This window comes from Symphalangus syndactylus, chromosome 2 (genome assembly GCF_028878055.3).
Source record: "Symphalangus syndactylus isolate Jambi chromosome 2, NHGRI_mSymSyn1-v2.1_pri, whole genome shotgun sequence".
Taxonomy (NCBI): domain Eukaryota; kingdom Metazoa; phylum Chordata; class Mammalia; order Primates; family Hylobatidae; genus Symphalangus; species Symphalangus syndactylus.
The window spans coordinates 45,804,177-45,826,059 of record NC_072424.2 but is presented as its reverse complement, the minus strand read 5'-3'; the positions used below and the strand labels follow the sequence as shown (position 1 = coordinate 45,826,059).

Below are 21,883 nucleotides of genomic sequence, written 5' to 3'. Positions count from 1 at the left end.
TAGTAGAGACAGGGTTTCACTATGTTGGTCAGGCTGGCCTCGAACTCCTGACCTCAGGTGATCTACCAGCCTCAGCCTCCCAGGGTGCTAGGATTACAGGCATGAGCCACTGTGCCCTGCTGGTTTTTTTTTTTTTTTTAATAGACTTCTATTTCTAGATTGCTGAGTTTTGTGTGTGTGTGTGTGTGTGTGTGTGTGTGTTTGTTTGTTTTTTTGTGGACCCTTCAAAATGCATAGGAAGTAGTGGGGTAAGGATGGGAGGGAAAACTCCAACTCCACCAAGACTCTGAGCAGGATTAAACACCAGGTGATATTTGCCAGGGGTGGGCCACTTTCATCTGGTATTCTTCTTCTACTGATAGAGGAGTTAAGAAGAAATTATTTAGGCAGATAGAGTAAGGAAGTCCTCCGTAAACTTTTCCTTTTAATGAAAAGCAGCCTCCAAATCATTTTCTTTTCTAACAAAGAGGACCCTGTAAAATCGAGTTGCAGATGTAGAAAGGCAGGCTAGAAGCTTGCGCGGGTGAACGCTGGCAGCTGTGGCAATAGAGAAAGGCCACCTGGGACTAGGCATGTTCAAAATGACTGCTCCATCTTCCCTTTTCCTTTCCAACCACATGTGCCATAGGGAGCAGACAACATGGGGCTGGCCAAGTGGAAAGCCCGTTTGAATGATAAGATTAGTGTGGGGTGGCCAGCTTCTTCATGCACTATGTAAACATCACAACTGGTCCAGCCAATCTGTGCGCCCTATGCAAATCAGACACCACCTTCTCAAACCTGTCTATAAAATCCGATGCACTTCCCGCAGGCTGGAAGTCCCATTCAGGCGCCCCTCTCTCTCACAGGAGAGGAAGCTGTTCTCCTTTCTCTTTCTTTTGCCTATTAAGCCTCTGCTCTTAACCTCACTCCACATATGTCCATGTCCTTGATTTCCTTGGCATGAGACAACGAACCTCGGACAACAACGCCAGACAACAACCCCACTTCACTACCTTCTGGGGCACCCCTGTCTTGTCCCCAGTTTCTCAGATATGTTTCCTAGAGACTGTAAATTATAGAGGGGGCATCTGTGCCAATGAAACACATGAACATGTCAGAAGCATTTGAACCAGAGTGACTCCATCTTGAATAAGGGCTGGGTAAAATGAGGCTGATACCTCCTGGGCTGCATTCCCAAGAGGTTAGGCATTCTGTCACAGGATGAGATAGGAAATTGGCACAAGATACAGGTCACAAAGACCTTGCTGATAAAACAGACTGGGTGAAGAAGCCAGCCAAATCCCACCGAAACCAAGATGGTGATGAGAGTGACTTCTGATCATCCTCACTGCTCATTACGATGCATTAGCATGCTAAAAGACACTCCCACCAGCACCATGACAATTTACAAATGCCATGGCAATGTCAGGAAGTTACCCCATATGGTCTAAAAAGGGGAGGAACCCTCAATTCTGGGAATCGCCCACCCCTTTCCCAGAAATCTCATGAATAGTCCACCCCTTGTTTAGCATATAATCAAGAGGTAACAATAAGTATAAGCAGCTGAGCACCCATGCCACTGCTCTGCCTATGGAGTAGCCATTCTTTATTCCTTTATTTGCTTTATAAATTTCCTTTCACTTTATGCATTCACCTCAAATTCCTTCTTGTGTGAGATCCAAGAACCCTCTCTTGGGACCCCTTCCTCGTAACAAACATAATGTTTCCTACTAGTGTTTCCAGTACAGAGCAAGGAGCCTGGGAGTCTAGTCTTGGTGATGGAGTGAGAAAGGTGAGCGACTGATGCAGTTTTATTTGAAGAATAAACTTACTTAAAAAAAAAGGTTAATTTCCAGTTCTAGAGGGACAGGGGTTCCTAACAGACTAATGGGACAGAGACTGAGTTATAGAGAAAAAAGAAAAAGGCCCAGAAAACGGCCCCAAGGAACAGGACTATATCAACTTCACACACAGCCTGATGGTGTGTCCCAAAGATCAGCTTAGGGCAGGATTTCTCAGCCTGGGCACTACTGGCATTTCAGGCTGGATAATTCGTGTGTGTGTGTGTGTGTGTGTGTGTGTGTTGCAGGTCAGGTGGGGGTTTGTGCTGTGCATTGTAGGTTGTTTAGCAGTATCCCTGGCCCATTCTCACTAGATGTCAGTAGCGCCACCCACCTCCCATGGTGACAATCAAATGTCTCCCGACATTTCTCTCGAGCATGGGACCCACAAGATCACCCAGTTGAGAACCACTAGCCTAGGGTCACTTAAACTTCTCTTGTCAGTGGTCAGACTTAATCCTAGGAAGTAGTCAAAGAGTTTGAGCTGCAGCTGGGAGGAGAGGTTAAGGGTCCAGACTGGAACATTCCAATCACACACGCCATTCTTTTTTATGGGCATCTTGGAATATGGCTGTTTCAAAACTTTCCACTTCCTCCTTTTCTTTTCCTCATTTGATGAATTTGTTGTCAGCACTATGAGACAGGGGAGGTTGTTTTCTCTGTTACTTTTGGGAGGAGAGCCTCTCCTGTTCATTTAATCTGTGCGAACTTCCGGCAGGAAATGGCACTCAAGGAAAGTTTTGAATAAAAGGAAGATGCTGGTTTAGCCAGTGGAAACAGGAAGTTGTTGCCCGTGTCTCATACGGTGTAGAAGAAAGTAAGAGGCAGAGAGAAACTGCACTTAGCAGGACTGGGAGGAGCAGAAGACAGTGGGGTGGGAGTACAGGGAGGGTGGGGAGAGCTGAGGAGCAGAGGGAGGCAACTGCGCCACCAGGACAGAAGACCTTGAATCTCCAGGCTGAGCCGACTGTACCGGAAGAGCATGAATGTGCTGTGTAGGAGGAGCAGGGTCATGCAGTGACAGTAAGTCAAAGCTATAGTGGTTTGTTAATTAAACTACTTTAGAGTATAGTATTCTTCTATACTATATTCTATTTTTTTTTTTTCTTTTTCGAGTCGGAGTCCCGCTCTGTCACTCAGGCTGGAGTACAATGGCGTGCTCTCGGCTCACTGCAACCTCCATCTGCTGGGTTCTAGCAATTCTCCTGCCTCAGCCTCCTGAATAGCTGGGACTGCAGGTGCGTGCCACCACACCCGGCTAATTTTTTGTATTTTTAGTAGAGATGGGGTTTCTCCATGCCAGCCACGTTGGTCTTGAACTCCTGACCTCAGGTGATCTGCCTGCCTCAGCCTCCCAAAGTGCTGGGACTACAGGTGTGACCCACCGTGCCCAGCCTATTCTATTTAAATTAATACATTTTCTCTCCAATATTAAGAGCATATGCCTACATTCTAAAATCTCCTTGAATAAAGAGAGAGAGAAAGAGAGCAAATGTGGCAAAATATTAACAATTGGTGAATCAGATGAAGGGTATATTTTTGTTCACATTATATTCTTCCTGTAATTCTTCTATAAGTTTGAAAATTTTCAAAATTAAAATTTGTGCTGTGTGGAGAGAAGAATGAATTTTTAAAACCATGTGATATTTAGAACTGGATCAGTCATCACAGATGTATGTGTTCATGAATATGTGGCATTATTTATGAATTTTTTTCTCTTCAATGTAATATAGTGATGCTGATGGCTCTCTTAAGAGTGATTTCTCATCATGTATTTATGTATTTTCAGGTTCTGACAAATACAATCTAGAATTGTCAGATTTTTGCATAATTTGCCCCATTTCCTTACAAGGCAGAGGTAAATCAGCTTGTAGCTTTCACTATCATTCATTCATTGGATAAGCATTTCTTGAGTATCTGCTATAACTGTATACAAGGTGTATACTCTTTTTTTTTGAGATGGAGTTTTGCTCTTGTCGCCTAGGCAGGAATGCAGTGGCGCAATCTCGGCTCACTGCAACCTCCGCCTCTCGGGTTCAAGCGATTCGCCTGCCTCAGCCTCCGGAGTAGCTGGAATTACAGGCCCACCACCACAGCCAGCTAATTTTTAAATTTTTAGTAGAGACGGGGTTTCACCATGTTGGCCAGGCCTGTCGCGAACTTCCGACTTCAGGTGATCCACCTGCCTCAGCCTCCCAAAGTGCTGGGATTACAGGTGTGAGCCACCGCACCCGGCCTACAAAGTGTACACTCTTAAGCATTATGGGGAATACAAATATGAATCAGATAGACATTCTGCACACATATAATCTTATAATTTGGTATAAGTTTAAAACCTTGCACATAAAGAACTTTTTTTTTTTTTTTTTGGCTGGAGTGCAGTGGCCCGAGCTTGGCTCACTGCAACCTCTACCTCCCGGGCTCAAGTGATTCTTGGGCCTCAGCTTCCCAAGTAGCTGGGACTACAGATGTGTGCCACCAAGCCCAGCTAATTTTTGTATTTTTAGTAGAGACAGGGTTTCACCCTGTTGGCCAGGCTAGTCTCGAACTCCTGGCCTCAAGTGATCTACCCGCCTCGGATTCCCAAAGTGGTGGGATTACAGGTGTGAGCCACCATGCCCAGCCAAGAACTTTAAGATAGATTGAAAATTATTATTTTTTGTCAAGTCTCAAAGAACTTACTCATCTTATTGGGAAATGGTGTGAGGCATATTGTGCTGCATTTGTTCCGTCCTGCCATGGAGCAAAACTAGGGCTGAGGGTTGGGGGCTGTTGGTGGGGTTGAAGTGAAGAATGCTGCATTGGTTTGCCATTGCTGTATAACCCATCAGTCTGTGGCTGAAAACAACAGTCATTTAGTATTGTTCTTGTGTGTGTGGTTCAGTTGGGGCTTGGCTCATAAGCGTGGATTTGGATAGGCAGTTCTGTTTCAGGCTGCTGCAGCTAGATGAAAATATATACTTTCCCCTGAAGGTCTGTGGACCAGTGGGGATGACTCTATCTCATGTAGCTCTCAGGGAATGCTTTTCTTAGGTGATGGCAGAGGTGCAAGAGGACAAACAGAAAAATGCCTTAGAGGCTTTAGAAAGCCCAGGCTCAGAACTCATATGCTGTTATTTTAGCTTATGTATCACTGGCCAGTAGAAGTCACATGGCTGAGCCCAAAGTCATGGGACAGGGACAAATACTGTGCCCACAGTGAAGTAGTGGCAAGGGTGTGGATGCAGGCAGGGGTGACAAACTGATGCAATCTATGACACATGCCATAGATTGTAGTTATAGCATGCTTTGAATACTACATTTTTAAGAGAACAAACTTCAATTTTTTGTCAGAGCTTTTAAAAAAGTCTGATGAAAACAAAAAAAATAAAAAGCTTCTTATGGAAGAATGTCATTACTCATTCCTTTAAATATTGTCTTTCTTGTATTAAGCAAGAAGGCTGAGGTTAAACTGAATTGAAGAAGATCGAATGCAAGTGGTAATGGGAAATACATGCCCATTAGTTCTTTAGGCCTACTTGGGGCTGGTTGTAGGGCACATTTTCCTTTGCTATTTTGGGCCTCTAGTTCATGCACTCTTTCTTCCTCTCAGTGGCAGCTAGCCTTCTTAAAACCCTGACATCTTCATTCTCTTTCTTCCTCTCCATCAAAACCTATTCTGCAGAAGGGATCTAGCAAGCTCATTCACAGTGAGGCATAAGGAACTGAAAAGGAGTAAGATCTAAATGCCTCCAGAAGCATTTGTATTTGAACAAGAGATAAAAGAACTAATGGCTCTATCTCTAATGGAGGAAATTGACACAGCAGAGTAGAGAAGCAAAGGAGATAGACAGGGCACCAAGGAATTAGCCTAGTGACCTCAAAATCACATCCCATAGCACATTTCATTTTTCCTGGGCAAATTACCTCCTTGGGTTTGTGGGCAAGCCCTTGCCCACAAATACAAATGCTTCTGGAGGCATAGTTGCAGTAATAACTAGGAATGTAGCTTTGGTTATGTATTTAGCATAAATAATATTAATATATATGCCTTGTCAAATCAAATGCATTTAATAAATTTGTATAGTATAATGACTCTAATTCGTACATATAGTTATTGTCTTTGAGAAACGAGTGAATAAATATAGCTGGCACTAGGCAGGAACTTTCCGAACTGTGTCAAGGTTAATAATAAGTAAAATGTTATAAGTGGAGACAGGACAGCAACAGCTGTGCAACATTCTTGGAAGCAAAGACTTTGATAGCATGAAGTCAGACAGTGAGCTTGTTTTTGTTGCTACTTTGGGTGAACAGAGAATCCTTCTAACAATTATAAGGAAAACAGTATTTTTTATGTAAATTACAACAGTTTTTCACTCAATATCTGATGTATGCAGCTGGAAAATCAGGGGCCTGTCGAGCGATGTTGGAAGAAGAAGAAACAGATCAAACCTATGAGAATGTCCTGGCTGAGATTCAGTCTTTCGAGCTGCCTATTGAAGCTACTTTAAGGTAGGGCACCGTTGCATTTTATTGTGTCTTCTTTAGCGGTGATAAGGTGGTCCTTTACCCTGCTTTTTATAATTCTTTATAAGAGTAAAAAATATTTTTGCAAAACAGTTACAGTTCTGTATATACTTAATCTCAAGGTTTTCTTATCCTTAGAGAAATTACAGGACATAATTAATCCATTTTATTTTGCATGTTTCCTAACTCATCACCATAAGATTAAAAACTATGACTTTCAAATGATCAAAAAGGACCTCAATCACCTCCAAATAAATTTATATGAGGTTTCAATTGTTTTCTTTAACATATCACTTAGTGAAAAACATTCAGAACAATTAGACATATCAATGAAGCCAATTTACATTTGGGTGGATATGAGTCATAGGAAAAAATGTAGACCATTTATTTGTATTGTAGCTGCTTTCTTGAGTGTATGGTGACCGCTCAGATATGTATTATTTTGTTTCCATATAAGGTTTATTTGTTTTTTCTTTTTTAACATCTTCTTGGATACCAATATATAAGGTTTAAAAATAGCTTCTTTGGTAATGTGGGTATTAATTTTCAAAGTTCAAGAACAGGATTAAAATGAAAAACTATGTGTCATTGTGTTCAAAGGGCAGCTTTTAAAATTTAATTCTCTATGTCTGCCTGTCTCTGACACCTATCAGTGTGGGAACAAGATATTCATCACTTAATTTGATAGTGACAGTCAATAAATATTTGTTGACTAATATTTGTAGATTAAGTGGAAGGATATGTGTGTGTGTGTGTACGTGTGTGTGTGACCTCTTCATTCTCAGAAAGGCCCCAGGGCCAAGTGCTTCTAAATCCACTAAAGTTTAAACCTGAATAAATTTCTCCCAGCTATTTAAATCTTACTTTGTATTAAACATAGTTTGAATGTCTTCAAAGGTCTTAGGGTAGTGTTAGGGACATGGTAAACAATTGAGATTTGTTGGTTGATTCTTGGATTATCAATATGTAGGTATAGTTGCAAAATAATTACAACTCTATTATAACTATTACATATACCTTTGTCTTATCTGAGCATCATAAATATTCTGTGAAAAAGAGCTGGTAATTTTCAATAGCAGAAATCAGAGCTTTGTAGCAATGGAAAACTCCACAATTTTCTCCATATGGAGCATACTTTAAATTGTACCATTGCCTTCTAAAACTTGTGCATCCACCTGGTGGCTAGGTAGGTGGTCAACTGCTAGGTGCTAGGTAGTTAAGTGCTAGGTGCTAGGTGGCTAAGTCTAAGTGGAAACAAGAGAAAGGGTGAAGGGAGCCTAGACGTGTTTTAGTTACCATGGCCTCTGCTCCCATTGTTGCTTCAGAGCCCTTGGCCTTCAACTTGTAACCCTTTCTACCTCTCCCCGGTCTCACAACCCTGGCCAACATCTACAGACTTTGTCTGTCCTCAGAACTATCCTGTCGGCTAGTCTGTCTCTGGTGTTGGACTTGACTTCCTTTCTTGGTGCTTGGATCTTTCTTACCTTCTCTTCTTAGGACAAATATCCCTGGCATCAGTCTTGTACCTGGTCTTTCTACAGCAAAAAATCATTTAGATTTCGCAGCCACAGCACTCTCTCAGCCTCACCTTCAAGGGCAAGCCTGCATAGATATGTTCCCCAGGTGCTACCCTGTCACGACCATGCAGTGGGCCTAAAATGCCGATTGCTAGCTTAATGTTTGGGTATAAAAAAGGGTGAGAACACTCCTTTCCAAAGGCTACTGTTAAAACACACTGATGTTATTTTGCAGGGTAGAGTGAAGTTACAAGCCCCTAACAAGACTTTATCTGGGATAGTATTCAACAAAAAGCTTTCCTAATTTTCTAAACTATTCATCTAATAAGTTGATTAGATGAAGACTTCTTAGATTGGCATTTGATGCCTTTCCATACATATGTACGTGTGTCACTGATTTTCTACTGTAACTGAGCTTAGGGAACACATCAGCTCATGTAGCCAAATATGAGGGTTGAAAAATAATGACAGGACTCTCATTTCAGTCAAACTAGACTCTGCTATTTGCCAATATGCCTCCTGGAGCTTGGGGTTCCTTTCCCCTATTATTCGCTCTTCCTTCTGCCTGCTAAAATCCAACGTATCTTGCAAGGCATAGCTCTAATGCTCTTTCTAGCGCTACTTACCTAGCTGCTAGGTGCTGGGCACTGTGGAAACTCTATAAAGGTTACTAAGATATAAGTAAGACACATGCCCTGCCCTCAGGAACCTTTAGCCTGAAATGGTTATAACACAACACACACACACACACACACACACACACACACACACAAACACACACAAACCAGAATAAATGCTCTGGATTCTTTGAAGCCTCTCCTATCTAGATGTGAATATTCCATTGTGAATCCCCATCTAGATGTGAATATTCAACTGTGGAAGCCCCTAAGAATGTGATTCATATGAGTTCATGGGCTAATGGTGAAGAAAATACTTACCTTTCTAATAAAAACGAAAAGAGGCAGTCCAGCAAGAATGTCATCATTTCAGCAAAGAAGAGAAGGAGGAGGAAGTATTTTAAAATGCCAAGTTCTGGCTGCATGCAGTGGCTCATGCCTGTAATCCCAGCACTTTGGGAGGCTGAGGTGGGAGATCGCTTGAGGCCAGTTGAAGACCAGCCGAAGCACCATAGTGAGACCCTGTCCCTATAAAACACTTTTTAAAATTAGCTGGTGGCTTGCGCCTGTAGTTTCAGCTACTCGGGAGGCCAAAGGGGGAGGCTCACTTGAGCCCAGGAAGTCAAGACTGCGGCGAGCTGTGATCATGCCACTGCACCCTAGCCTGAGTGACAAGAGTAAGACCCTGTCTCCAAACACAAAACAAAACCAAAACCAAAAGAAAACTATAAGCTATAAGGGTTGAGAGGGTGGAAAAGGAGTTTGGCTGGAGGCAGCTGAAGGCCCTGCCATGAGGCCCTGGAATGAACAGTGAGAGAAAGGTTAGGATACCGGGACTGGAAATGCAAGAGAGAAACATTCCCAGGGAAAAGCTGAGGTAGAGAGAATATTGAAGAGTTTACCTACGTGTTTTTCCCTGTCACAGAAGAAAGGCATTGCTTTGACAAATATTTTCTGCTGTAAAATCCGGAACTCTGTTAGCTTCCTTTTCCTGCCCACCTTGTTTTGCAGGTAGGCAACCTGAGGTGACCTATTTGAGGTCAGAGTTCATATCTGGGCCAGGTGGAGTTTGCTCCCCTAACAAGGTGAGCTCAGAGAGCTCAGTGACTCAGGACTCAAGAAATGGTTTCTACCAGTGTAATTCAAGGGTAACTGAATGGCATTTCTTTTGCAGAGCATTCAAACCTTCCCGCATACTCATTCCCACACATCATCTGGGAAAACAAGTCTCCTCTGTCTCAGACGTCATGAGTGGGTTGTGGCGACCAAGAGTCATTGTCAATGGCCTATAATGCCTTTCACCCCACCAGGCTGTGTTCTTCCCACCTCCTGGCTTTATACATGGCTACTCCCAGGACAAGCTTCTTCCAGATGGTCCAGCTCGTTTCCTGCCTGACTTTCCCAATGAGCCCTTGTGTTGGCTCCTTTGGCCCTCTTTTTGAAAGAGTGGACAAGAATCAGATGATTCTGAGGTCTTGCATTTGTTTTCATTTTGTGTGTGAAATGGTATTTAAGGCCCATAGCATTAAGTTTGAAGGAAAGATGGTTTCAGGGGAGAGCTGAGACTCTATACTTTTCCCAAGGTTTATTTGCATTGCCAATGAAACATCCATTAAAGCCATCTCAGCCAAATGTAGAGTTTGAATTGGAGAAGAAAATACCAGGGTTGAAAAGTGGAATTTGATGTTAGCCATGCAGATGGCGACTGAACTTAAGAAAAAAGGGAGAAATGTAAAGGAAGGCCTACTGTCAGTGCCTGTATTGTCCCAGCATGGTTTAGCTTTGGGCATTCAAAATCCCCTACCTAGGCCAGGCACGGTGGCTCACGCCTGTAATCCCAGCACTTTGGAAGGCTGAGGCCGGTGGATCACTTGAGGTCAGGAGTTCAAGACCAGCCTGGCCAACATGGCGAAACCTCATCTCTACTGAAAAATACAAAAATTAACCGGTTGTAGTGGTGCACGTCTGTAGTTCCAGCAACTTCGGAGGCTGAAGCGGGAGAATCACTTGAACCTGGGAGGCGGAGGTTGCCGTAAGCCGAGATTGGGCCACTGCACTCTGGCCCGGGCGACAGAGTGAGACTCCTCTAAAAAAAAAAAAAAAATCCCCTAGCTTGCAGAATATTGGTAGGCTGAAATTTACGGGCAGGTAAAGTCTGCAGTTAGTTTTGCTGCCCTAATCCTTTTGCCCTGGGCATCACTGTTTTCATTGCATTGCAACCACAGGCTAATTTCCACTGGATGTTCTCATTCTGTTTAGGTTTCCTGATTTTCACCGTAGCCTCTCCATTTGGTGTAGATGTGCCTGGCTCCTTGCCAGCTCCTTCCGCTAGGGGGCGTGCCTGTCCCTGGGAGACTTAATGGCTGTCCGGGGCCATGTTCAAGGAAACATTAGTCCCGGTTTTACTCAGTATTATCAAGTTCCTTGCACAAGGATGGTCAATAGGTTTCAAGTAGCATATCAATTCAATGCATTGGGAATGGTTGCCTGAATCTTCATATTGAGGATGATCCTGATAAATTAGTGCCGATAGCTATGGTCCTAGGATAGGGTAGTAGCAGTGTTCATAACATTTATTTACCATATTCACACTAGAACTTCCTGCTGTGAGGCACCACCCATCAGACCTGCTCCCATGGATACTGACTCAGACTTGGATGTAGCCTGGGGTTCATGATGCCCCTTGGGGTCCTGCAGGTGTGTTATTAGCCCCTTAGAACAGGTCCTGAAGTCACAATGTCTGAACCGACTTGGGTTCAGAAGTCACAGCATGTTTTGTGGCTGTAGCTGAGCCTGAGATGATAAAATCATGGACACATTGTAGGGTACTGCAAAGTTAGTGGGAGGTAGAAAGGTGGGGGGCTGTGGGGGCGGGGGTGGATGTCTAAAGCAGGCCCTGCAGAGGGCTGGGAAAATAGGAGGAAAAGGGAATTGTACAAGATGACGTACCAGAAGAAATTTTTGTAATTGTTTTATGATAACATAATTGTTTTACACTTGTATTCACAGACTCTCTCAGGCACTTTTCCAAAAGCTGACCATGAAGTTTTATCAGTTTAAGAGCAAACAGGATATCATATTTCTTTGACTTTAATGTTTTTAGGAATAAAGATAACGTGCTTTTAGGAAAGGAAAGAAAACATTAAAAAAAAACCCTAAAGTGTATATACTATAAAATCTTAGAATGACATACTAAAACAAAAAATAAGTAGTTAAATTTAACTGTGGATGTTCTAGAATGTTCTTGCTATTTATATCTTTATAAATGTAAGATTTGTATTAAATCTTATTTTATCAAGTATATTCATTAAGATCAAAGGTCTAGATTTTAATCTGGACTGAACATTTACTACTTGTATGATTTTGGCCTTAGTTTCTGAAACTATAAAGTGGGGATTATGATAAAACCTATCTCAAATGATTAGTGTCTATAAGGTGCTTAGCATAATAGTTGACTGGCACAGAGTAAATAATAAATATTAGTGTTGACTATTATTGTCTAGTTTCCATTTGGGATGGATATTCTAGTATGACTTAATAAATATATACTTTAGAGTCCTGAAGTAAACAATCACTCATAACATCTTGAAATTCTGAGCAGGTGTGAAATATTGAGTTATGCAAATTTTTTAAAACTTTTTTTAATTTGACAAATAATAATCGCATATATTTAGAGTGTAGAACTTTTTTTTTTTGAGACAGGGTCTGGCTCTGTCAGTCAGGCTTGAATACAGTGGCACAATCTTGGCTCACTGCAGCCTCTGCCTCTTGGGCTCAAGCAATCCACCCATCTCAGCCTCTTGAGTAGCTGGGACCACAGGCGTGTGCCACCACGCCCGGCTAATTTTTGTATTTTTTGTAGAGACAAGGTTTCACCATGTTGCCCAGGCTGGTCTTGAACTCCTGAACTCCAGCAATCCGCCTGCCTTGGCCTCCCAAAGTGCTGGGATTACAGGTGTGTGCCACCATACCTGGCCTATTTATAGGGTATAATGTGATGTTTCACTGTCTGTTTACATTGTAGAATGATTAAATCAAGCTAATTATTATATCTATCACCTTACATATTTTTTGTGGTGAGAACATTTAAAATCTACTTTGAGCAATTTTGAAATATGCAATATATTATTATTATTAATTATAGCCACCATTCTGTGCAATAGATCACCAAAGCTTATTTCTCCTGTCCAACTGAAATTTTGATTAACATCTTTGATTAACATCTTTCCTTTTCCCATCTATCTCTCTCCTCAGCCTCTGGTAACTACCATTCAACTCTCGACTTCTCTGAGTTCAACTTTTTTAGATTCTACACATAAGTGAGATCATGCAGTATTTGCGTTTCTGTGCCTGGCTTACAGTAATGTAAATTTTATTTTGGTTGCATTATATGCAGGGGAGAGAGGTGTCAATTTTAAAAATCACATTCACGAATGCTTATATTTTATACTAATGCAATATCATGACCTGATTTAATCTCTAATGAGAATAGTATAGTGTTCTACATAAAAATGGAGTCCAGAGAAATTGTTCAGAAATAAATTTGGGCCTAACTGTGACAGAGGCTTGCTGCATCTGTGGCACCTCCAAAAAGCCTGGAATGTCTTATGAGACTGGGCTATACAGTTACCCAATTTTTGCTGGACATTTAAGTGATATCATTAGCTATCTGATGTTTATTGCAACACTAGATAAAACTTTAAAAACATTTTTATGTTTAGGAGCCAAATATTCTAGCCAGGGGGACAGTTTTGCTTATTTAGTGGTTAAGTGAATGGGCTTTGGAACCAAGGATATGGGTTCAAATTCTGCCTTTATAATTACTAACAGAGCTGTTGAAAGGATTAGTTGAATTAGGCATGAAATGTATTAATGAAATGTAATGTCTCATAGCAAATGCTCATTCACTCATTCATTCGGTAAATAAATAATAATGGCACATTTACAGTGTGACAGGCAGTGGTCTGAGTGCCGTTGATACAGCAAGATCAAGATCTGGAAAGTCCGTGCTCACAGGGAGCTTGTATTTTAGTGAAAAGAGCCAGAAACACACCAATAAAAAAGTGTTAATAAGTGCTATGAAGAATTAAAAAACAGGCCAGGGGCGGTGGCTCATGCCTGTAATCCCACCATTTTGGAAGGCCGAGGCAGGCAGATCATGAGGTCAGGAGTTCGAGACCAGCCTGGCCAACATGGTGAAACCCTGTCTCTACTAAAAATACAAAAATTAGCCGGGTGTGGTGGTGCACACCTGTAATCCTAGCTACTCAGGAGGCTGAGGCAGGAGAATTGCTTGAACCCGCGAGGTGGAGGTTGCAGTGAGCTGAGATCACACCACTGCACTCCAGCCTGGGCAACAGAGCGAGACTCTGTCTCAGAAAAAAAAAAAAAAAGGGTAAGGAATAGGAAGGTTTAGGGATGCTAATATCCCTAGCCGGGGAGTAAATGTCAGCTGTCATCATCATCATCATCATCATCATCATCATCATCATCATTTCATTAGCTACATTTCGAATCCTATTTTGCCAAGAGGAGAGAGAAAAATCGGACAAGTGAGAGGAAAGGAAGAAAGGGCAAAAGGCAGTAAAGGAAGGCTAAGCAGGGAAAGAGGGAGGAATAGAGAGTGCGTTGAACAGGATGACGAATAAGAAAACCAACAAGGAGAAGGAAGGTAAGAGGAGAGAGCAGGGACAATTGTTTGTCTTATAAACTGGTGGTGGCGGTGGAGTTGGTGGGGGGGTGTGTTATTTGAAGGAAAGAGAGAATGGAACTCAGAGAAAATGATATTGTTCTTTAACTGCTCAGTGGACTTTAAAATGTTTAGTTTTGAGGGCTTTCAGGGCATTTTTCTGAGGGCAGGGTTGGCAACATAATTTGTGGGGCCCAGGGCAAAATGAAAAGGTAGATTCCTTTTTCAAAAATTATAAAGAATTACAAGATGGTGATGACAGAGTATTGAACCAAAGGCAACTGCGTAGGTCACACACCATGAGCCAGCCCTGTCTGAGAGCGTAACACAGAACATGGTACACAGCAAACATTTAATAAAAATAGTTGTTGAATGAACAAAACCCGGGGCTAGTTGCTTTTGAACTCCTCTGAGGACTGGCCCGTATTTTAGAAAAAAACTGATTTTATTTGGCTTCAATTTCAAATTTCCTTCTATTGTTCTCCACCGTGGGGTCCAGATCTTTATGGAACAGCCGATTCCTGCACAGGGTTTTACAGCAGGAATCCTCCCAGACCAGCTGGGCTTTGTTTATTCTCTTGCACTTACAGAGTGTGGCCACTTGGGGTCACCACACCAAAAAGGCAGAAGCTGGAGGAGGGCCCCTGTGACGGTGGACATCCGAAACGAGTTGCTAAAAGCCACTGGGAAGGATTAGTTTATCAGAGCCAATGTATAAAGACTGCCTGTACTTTACATTTTGATACAGTTCTATAATTCTATAACAAGAGCTCTAAAACTCTTTAAGAAACATTTGAATGATGCCAAGTTTTGAGAGGATAATGATAGGGTTCCCAGGGGTGAGGAGGGGAATCTTTTTGTAAATGTGGTACCCTACCTCGAAAAGCATGCATTTGGCCGGGCGCGGTGGCTCATGCCTGTAATCTCAGCACTTTGCGAGGCCGAGGCGGGCGGATGACGAGGTCAAGAGATCGAGACCATCCTGGCCAACATGGTGAAAGTCCATCTCTACTAAAATACAAAAAATTAGCTGAGTGGGCAGTCGCGGTGGCTCACACCTGTAATCCAAGCACTTCGGGAGCCCGAGGTGAGTGGATCACGAGGTCAGGAGTTCAAGACCAGCCTAGCCAAGATGGTGAAACCTCGTCTCTACTAAAAATACAAAAATTAGCTGGGCGTGGTGGCTGGCACCTGTAATCCCAGCTACTCGGGAGGCTGAGGCAGAGAACTGCTTGAACCTCAGAAGCGGAGGCTGCAGTGAGCCGAGACCGCACCACTGCACTCCATCCTGGGCGACAGAGCGAGACTCTGTCTCAAGAAAAAAAAAAATTACCCGGGCGTGGTGGCACGTGCTTGTAGTCCCAGCTACTCAGAAGGCTGAGGCAGGGGAATCACTTGAACTCGGAAGGCGGAGGTTGCAGTGAGCCGAGATCGCGCCACTGCACTCCAGCCTGGTGACAGAGCAAGACTGCGTCTCAGAAAAAAAATAAAGAAAAAAAGAAAAACATGCCATTTACAACATTAAGCTTAATACGAGAAGTATTTGCATGTGGATCATTCACTTATTAATTGACCCCCTACTATATGCAAGGCACTGGGCTGGGCAGTGAACAATACAGGCATCGTCCCTGTGCCTGACGTAGGAGCAGTTCCTGGAAATGGAGACAGACTCAGTGATTTGTTCACCACCATGATATGTGCTTCCAAGGATGAGTGAGCACTGCTCCCAAGGACAACGAAAGGCGCTTGCCTTAAAAGCGCAGGATCCAGAGGGTTCACTAAAGTGGGTCTGGAACCAAGAATCCAACCCAAAGACACGTTCCTGTTTCCCTCTCTACAAAAGCAGGAAACATATTTCAGTTGGTTTACATCCACCAAGCATGCAGAAAACCCTGATACACAATCAGGTTATTTTTTTAATGATTAGAAAAAAGAACATTTATGTGTCTGGTTTTTATTTTTATTTTATCAAAGAAGAGGCTAAAATGCTGGGCTCTCTGGCTTACTAGCAAATGCCTGATAACCCTAGTCGCCAATGCTAATGTTGATTGAGCTAACATAATACATATATTATCTTCTTTAATCCTCACACAATTTGGTGAGCTAGGGATTCTTACTGTCCTTAATTCACACTTGAAGAAGCTGAGCCTTAATCAAGTTAAGTAACTCCTTGAGGCCTAACATCTAGTAAGAGATGAGTTGGAATTTGAACTCAAGTAGTTAAATGCCAGACCAGAGCAGTTGCACTCTACAACCTCGTTCTGAGGGAGGCGCTTTCCCAAGACAGGTCATTAGTCTGTAGATAAATGGCGCAAAGTTAAGTTGCTAATGACTAAGAGTTTGTTTACAAGTCAAATCCTTACTTTGCCAATTAGTTTTATACTGGACACAAAATGCATCTCCTGCCCTGCTGGTCTTCCTGGTGTATCTTTCTTCTTCCAGGAGTCCTGAAGACAGATTTTGGATTGATCTCTGGAAGTCAATATCCACTGCCAAAAAATAATTCCACATGCATCTGCAATCTGCCTGTCTGTGCCCTGCTACTCCGCAACCTTCTCAGTGCAGACGTTAAATGATTCACTCCTTGGGGCTTGGTGTGGTGGCTCATGCCTGTAATCCCAGCACTTCAGGAGGCCGAGTCAGGGCGATCACTTGAGGGAAGGAGTGTGAGACCAGCCTGGCCAACATGGCCAAAGCCCATCTCTACTGTAAATACAAAAATTAGCTGGACGTGGTGGCATGCACCTGTAATCCCAGCTACTCAGGAGGCCAAGGCAGGAGAATCGCTTGAACCTGGGAGGCAGAGGTTGCAGTGAGCCAAGATCGCGCCACTGCACTCCAGCCTGGGCGATAGAGAGAGACTCCATCTCAAAAAAAAAAAAAAAAAAAAAAATCATTTATCCCTTGGATAGGCTTCCCCCATCCCACATTTATATATTTGATAAATCTATGTCCATGATTAAAATGTACAGTTAGGGCCGGGCGTGGTGGCTCACGCCTGTAATCCCAACACTTTAGGAGGCCAAGGTGGGCAGATCACCTGAGGTCGGAAGTTTGAGACCAGCCTGGACAACATGGAGAAACCCCGTCTCTACTAAGAATACAAAATTAGCTGGGTGTGGTGGCACGTGCCTGTAATCCCAGCTACTCTGGAGGCTGAGGCAGGAGAATCACTTGAACCCAGGAGGCGGAGGTTGCAGTGAGCCGAGATCACGCCATTGTTACCTAGCCTGGATAACAAAAGCGAAACTCCGTCTCAAAAAAACCAACCAAACAAACAAAACAAATGTGCAATTAGTTATTTAGGACATTTAGCTTTGAATTCTTAGCTAAAACCTCCAGGTACTCACAAACTGTCAGAAGTCTCAGAGGGAACCAGCAAAAACTGTTTCAGAAGGAGAAGTGGTAAATGGACTTCCTTCCATGTTCACTTGAATTTCAGGGAAGATACTGCTGCTTATGTTGAAGTAATCTCTATGGGCAGGTGTTGAAACAGGCCTGGCCTGAGGAGTGCCTAAGCAGGGCTGGTTTCCCAGAGCAGGGGCACTTGGAGCCAGCTTTCGAATAAAAGGTATCAGGTCTGGTGAAGAAAAGGGGGAAAGTTCTAGGTAAGGAATGATCAGGAAAGTAATGTCCCAGCTGGAGACATTGGTCAAATAGGAAGCTGGCATGTGCCACATGCCCTGCTCTCCTCATTTTGCTCACTATATAGTTCACTGCAGCATTGAACTCCTGGGCTCAAGCAATCCTCCCACCTCAGCCTCCCAAAGCTCTGGGATTATAGGTGTGAGCCACTGTGCTCGACCTAAGAAGTTCTTGAGAGGGGAAAATAACCTTTCGAAAACTGAAAGTGAAACATAAAAAAATGAAGACAAATTTTATCCCCTCCCACAAAAAAGAATGAAAAGCTAGGTCTCTCTGCAGGAAATGGAAGACTATCTTAGCTCAATGGATGTGTATAGCTGGAATCCATTGCTCTGAAGATTCCAGATTAATAGGAAGGAGGGCATTAGCAGTGTTTTATAAGGCCCTTCCTAAGTTTGGTAGGCAGTGGGTCCCACTGCTGCTCACATTCTAATCCCTGGAACCTGTGAATATGTTATTTTTACATGAAGGGGATATTGCATACGTGATTAAGGTTAAGGACCCTGAGATGGAAGATTATCCTGGATTAAATGGTTGGGTCCACTCTAATCATATGGGTCCTTAAAAACTGAGCATCTTTTCCAGCCTAAGTCAGAGTCAGAGGAAGATGTGACCACAGAAGAATGGTCAGAGAGATGTAATGCTGCTAGCTTTGAAGATAGAGGAAGGGGGCCACGAGCCAAGGTATGTGGGTGGCCTCTAGAAGCTGGAAAAGGCAAAGAAACAAATTCTCCCACAGAGTCTCTAGCAAGGAACACATACATGCTGACACCTTGATTTTTAGCCCAGTGAGACCTGTGACAGATTTCTAATGTACAGAACTGTAAGATAATATGTCTGAGTCATTTTAAGCTATTCGATTTGTGGTGATTTGTTAAAGCAACAATGGAAAACTCATACGCCATGCGACAGCAATATGAGGCAGACACTGCTATTGTCATTTACAGTCATTTAACTGACATATAAAAGAACTAGGTTCTTTCCCAATGTCACACAGCTCTCAAGTGATATTAATCCAAGAATTAATGTCTTCGGACACTGGTCTTCAGAGCTCATGCTCTAACTATTGCACAATACCACCTGCCAGGATGTTTGTGGGGAGGAGGCTGGAGGTAGGTTTCAAGTAAAAGCTCACTGAGGGTGAATGAGTTACACAGCTGGATAAAGAGCTTGGTTGACTCAAACGGAAGCTTTTCAAAGCCCTGGATTAATGTAGAGCAGAAAGTAGTTGTTCCTCAGGCTAGGTTTCCATTCTGTTCCTGTTTAGTCTTCCTTCCTCCCTGCTTTGATCATGACAAACTGCTTTACTCAGTGTCCTACAAACATGTCATTAAGCACGACTTTTTTCTACACTGATACCTTTGTCCAAGCCTCCTTGCCTCTCTCTCCCACCTCCCTGCTGCTAACCCCCTTTCAAGAGTTCTCACCCCTCCTCAACCCAGCTACTCTGACCTGGGGGCACCGGGGTTCAGGGACTTTGGTATGAATCACACATCGCCCTGGGCTTTTTTTTTTTTTTTTTTTGTATCTTTGCCATCAAGTGTCTCAACTTCTTGTCATTTAATTTTTCTGTCGCTTATAATTTATTTCCAAGTCTACTGGCCGCTGTGGACTTCTTGCAGGCGGGGACATGAATCCACCTGGAGCGGTCTTCATGGTCAACTGGGATCTTTATTCGTTCGTAAAATAAATCTTACTATCACATGCAATTTTGCTTTTCGTGAGTGCATGTTTTCCTTTCTCTGACTCCCCACGACCCAGAGTACATCAGGCCCTTGTTAAATGTCCCCGTGGCTCTTATTACAGATTCAGGGTGATTATCTGAGTGTCCACCTTGCTGATTACTACGGTATCCCCAGCGTGTGGCACAGGGTGTGGCACACACAGAAGACAAGAATATACGTTAAAGCCCAAAGGCCGGGCACAAGACGCCCAGGAGGGGTTAGTCGCGAGGGAGGGCAGGATGCCAGCTGAGTACCCGGCCGCCGCCCGCAGCCCCCGCTCACTCCGGCAGGTGCGGGGGCGGGAGCCGGGTCGCGCGCCTCCTGCCCGGCACTCCGCGCGCCCCCGCGCCGCCCCGCCCCACCGCGCTCGCGCCACCTAGCACTCGCCCCCGTCGTTCCCGCGGCGCCGCGCCTAGCTGGCTCCTCAGCTTCCAGCCAAAATGGCGGAGAGCAGCGAGAGTCTGGGCACCGTCCCCGAGCACGAGCGCATCTTGCAAGAGATCGAGAGCACCGACACCGCCTGTGTGGGGCCCACCCTCCGGTAAAGCTCTCATCCCACCGGGACTTTGGCCTTTTGCCCCGCGCCGGCCGCTCCTCACGAGCCGGGCGGGGCGTCCGCCGCCGGCCGCGCGCGAAGCTGCCCGACAGGTGGTGCGCGCGGGGGCGGACGGGGGCGCTCGCGGGTGGCGGAACTCGAGCCGGTACCCCGGCGGGACCCAGAAGGCGGCTGCACCTGTCGGCGCGGCCTGCCTCCGCCTCTGGAGCTGTCACCCCGCAGCCGGTGGGTGTGGCTGCTGCAGCGTCTCTAACCCCGGGCGCCGGGGTGCGGCCCCGCGTTCTCCTTCTGGCTGCGGCCCCCGGGCCCGAGGACACTCCTGGGGCCTGCCCCCTGCCCCCGTCTCGCTCGTGGCGGGGCTGAGGGCTGCTCGGCCGCGGGCATGCCAGGCTAGGGTCGACAGCCGGCACCCGGCGTGACGGAGGTGCCAGGTCGCGCGCGGGTGGAAAGCCTGGCGCGCCGGGCTGCCGCGGGCGTGGGAGAATTGAAATTGAGCGGGAGACGCCGGCCCCCTTTCCCCCTACTCCCCCGCGCGGCTGCAGTGGGCGAGAAGAGAGCGTGGGCTGGAGGGGAGGAGCTGCTTGCTGCTTGGGAACACGCTAGGGTGACCCTGCGCTCGCGGGATCTAAGCTGCTTTGGAGGCAGAACAGCTTTTACTTATTTACAAACATTTCATTAAAATTGCGTTAATTTTTCCGTTTAAATCGAGTTCCTTCCCATTCATTTTAAGAATAGTACTAGGTAATGCATATTCCATGCCAGACTGAATACCTGCTGTTCCAATAGAATATTATTAGCCAGGCACCGTAATGAGCCATGGGTTAGGTTAGGCACTGTCTTCAAGAATAAGTTCCTTTTACATATAAGGTTTCATATTTTGGAGTGATGATAATGAGAAATGAAGTTATTATTCACTTAGGGAACTTGAGACAGATTATGCTTTATCATTAGTATTTCTTCAGAATACACTTCCTAGAATAGAGCGCTGTACAGTTTGTGGACCGGTGAATGTAGTGTAAATTGAAGCCAGTTCAAGTTATGTAAATACACCTTGCCCTTAAGAGTCAAGAGGCCTGGGTTCTTGTTTTGCCCTAATCCTGTCACGATGAATTGTGCAGTCATGGAAAAAAATTACTTAACCTCTCTGGATCTCGGTTTCCTTATTTGTAGAATGGAGAGGGGAGAGTATTCAGATGCCCAGGAAGCTCAGAACATTAGGGACCTTGCCTGCTTGTTCACTCCTGTATCCCTAACACCAAGCATGTGGTAGGCATGTTATAAATTTTTGTCACATACAGTTTCTGCTATGATATGATAATGCATAATTAGTGCATTTCCTTAATTTCCCAACATTATTTCTTTTAATAAACTGTATACTTGGTAATGAAAGAAGATTAAAAGGAAGCTTTGTTTTCATCGCTGCGTCTTGAAACTGAGTGCAGTGTGTGATAAAGTTACTAGAGTAGTTTATTTGTGAAAATAGTACTGGTTATGAAGGAGGTGCTTCATCTTGGGAAAATGTGCTAGGTAGTGTCCTTGAAAAAACATGAAATTAACTTAGAAGAAAATTTTGAAATATATTGAGAGATTTTTGGGCCACTCAGGAACAGAATTTATGTATTCATAGTGTTATTCTGTTCTCTTTTGAGGGCAGTTGTTTCAACTGGCTCATTTTGTTTGAACCCACTCTCTTTTCTTTAGCAAACTCTAGTGACTCATACTTATCCCATATATATGTATATTTGCGTCTCATTTATAAGCGGACGCTTTTTGCACACATATAGAGGGTACTGCTAGCAGTCTTTT

The 21,883-nt window shown here is 44.1% G+C and overlaps 1 protein-coding gene across 14 annotated transcripts in view; it reads left to right on the top strand.

Moving 5' to 3' along the window:
* EXOC6 (exocyst complex component 6) overlaps positions 1-21,883 on the top strand; it is a 364,709-nt gene that overhangs the window by 131,945 nt on the left and 210,881 nt on the right. For 7 of the 14 annotated variants that reach the window (XR_008652928.2, XM_063629869.1, XM_063629867.1 and 4 more), the window contains exons 1-2: positions 2,768-2,846; positions 6,200-6,314. Coding sequence is in view for 13 of the 14 variants with exons in the window: in XM_063629869.1 (XP_063485939.1) it covers positions 2,810-2,846; positions 6,200-6,314 (152 nt within the window). In the remaining variant the exon portion in view is untranslated. Of the gene's footprint in view, positions 1-2,596; positions 2,847-6,199; positions 6,315-19,881; positions 20,063-21,883 lie in introns of those variants that run through there. The other 7 variants (XM_063629860.1, XM_055255403.2, XM_055255412.2 and 4 more) reach the window with 5 other exon arrangements.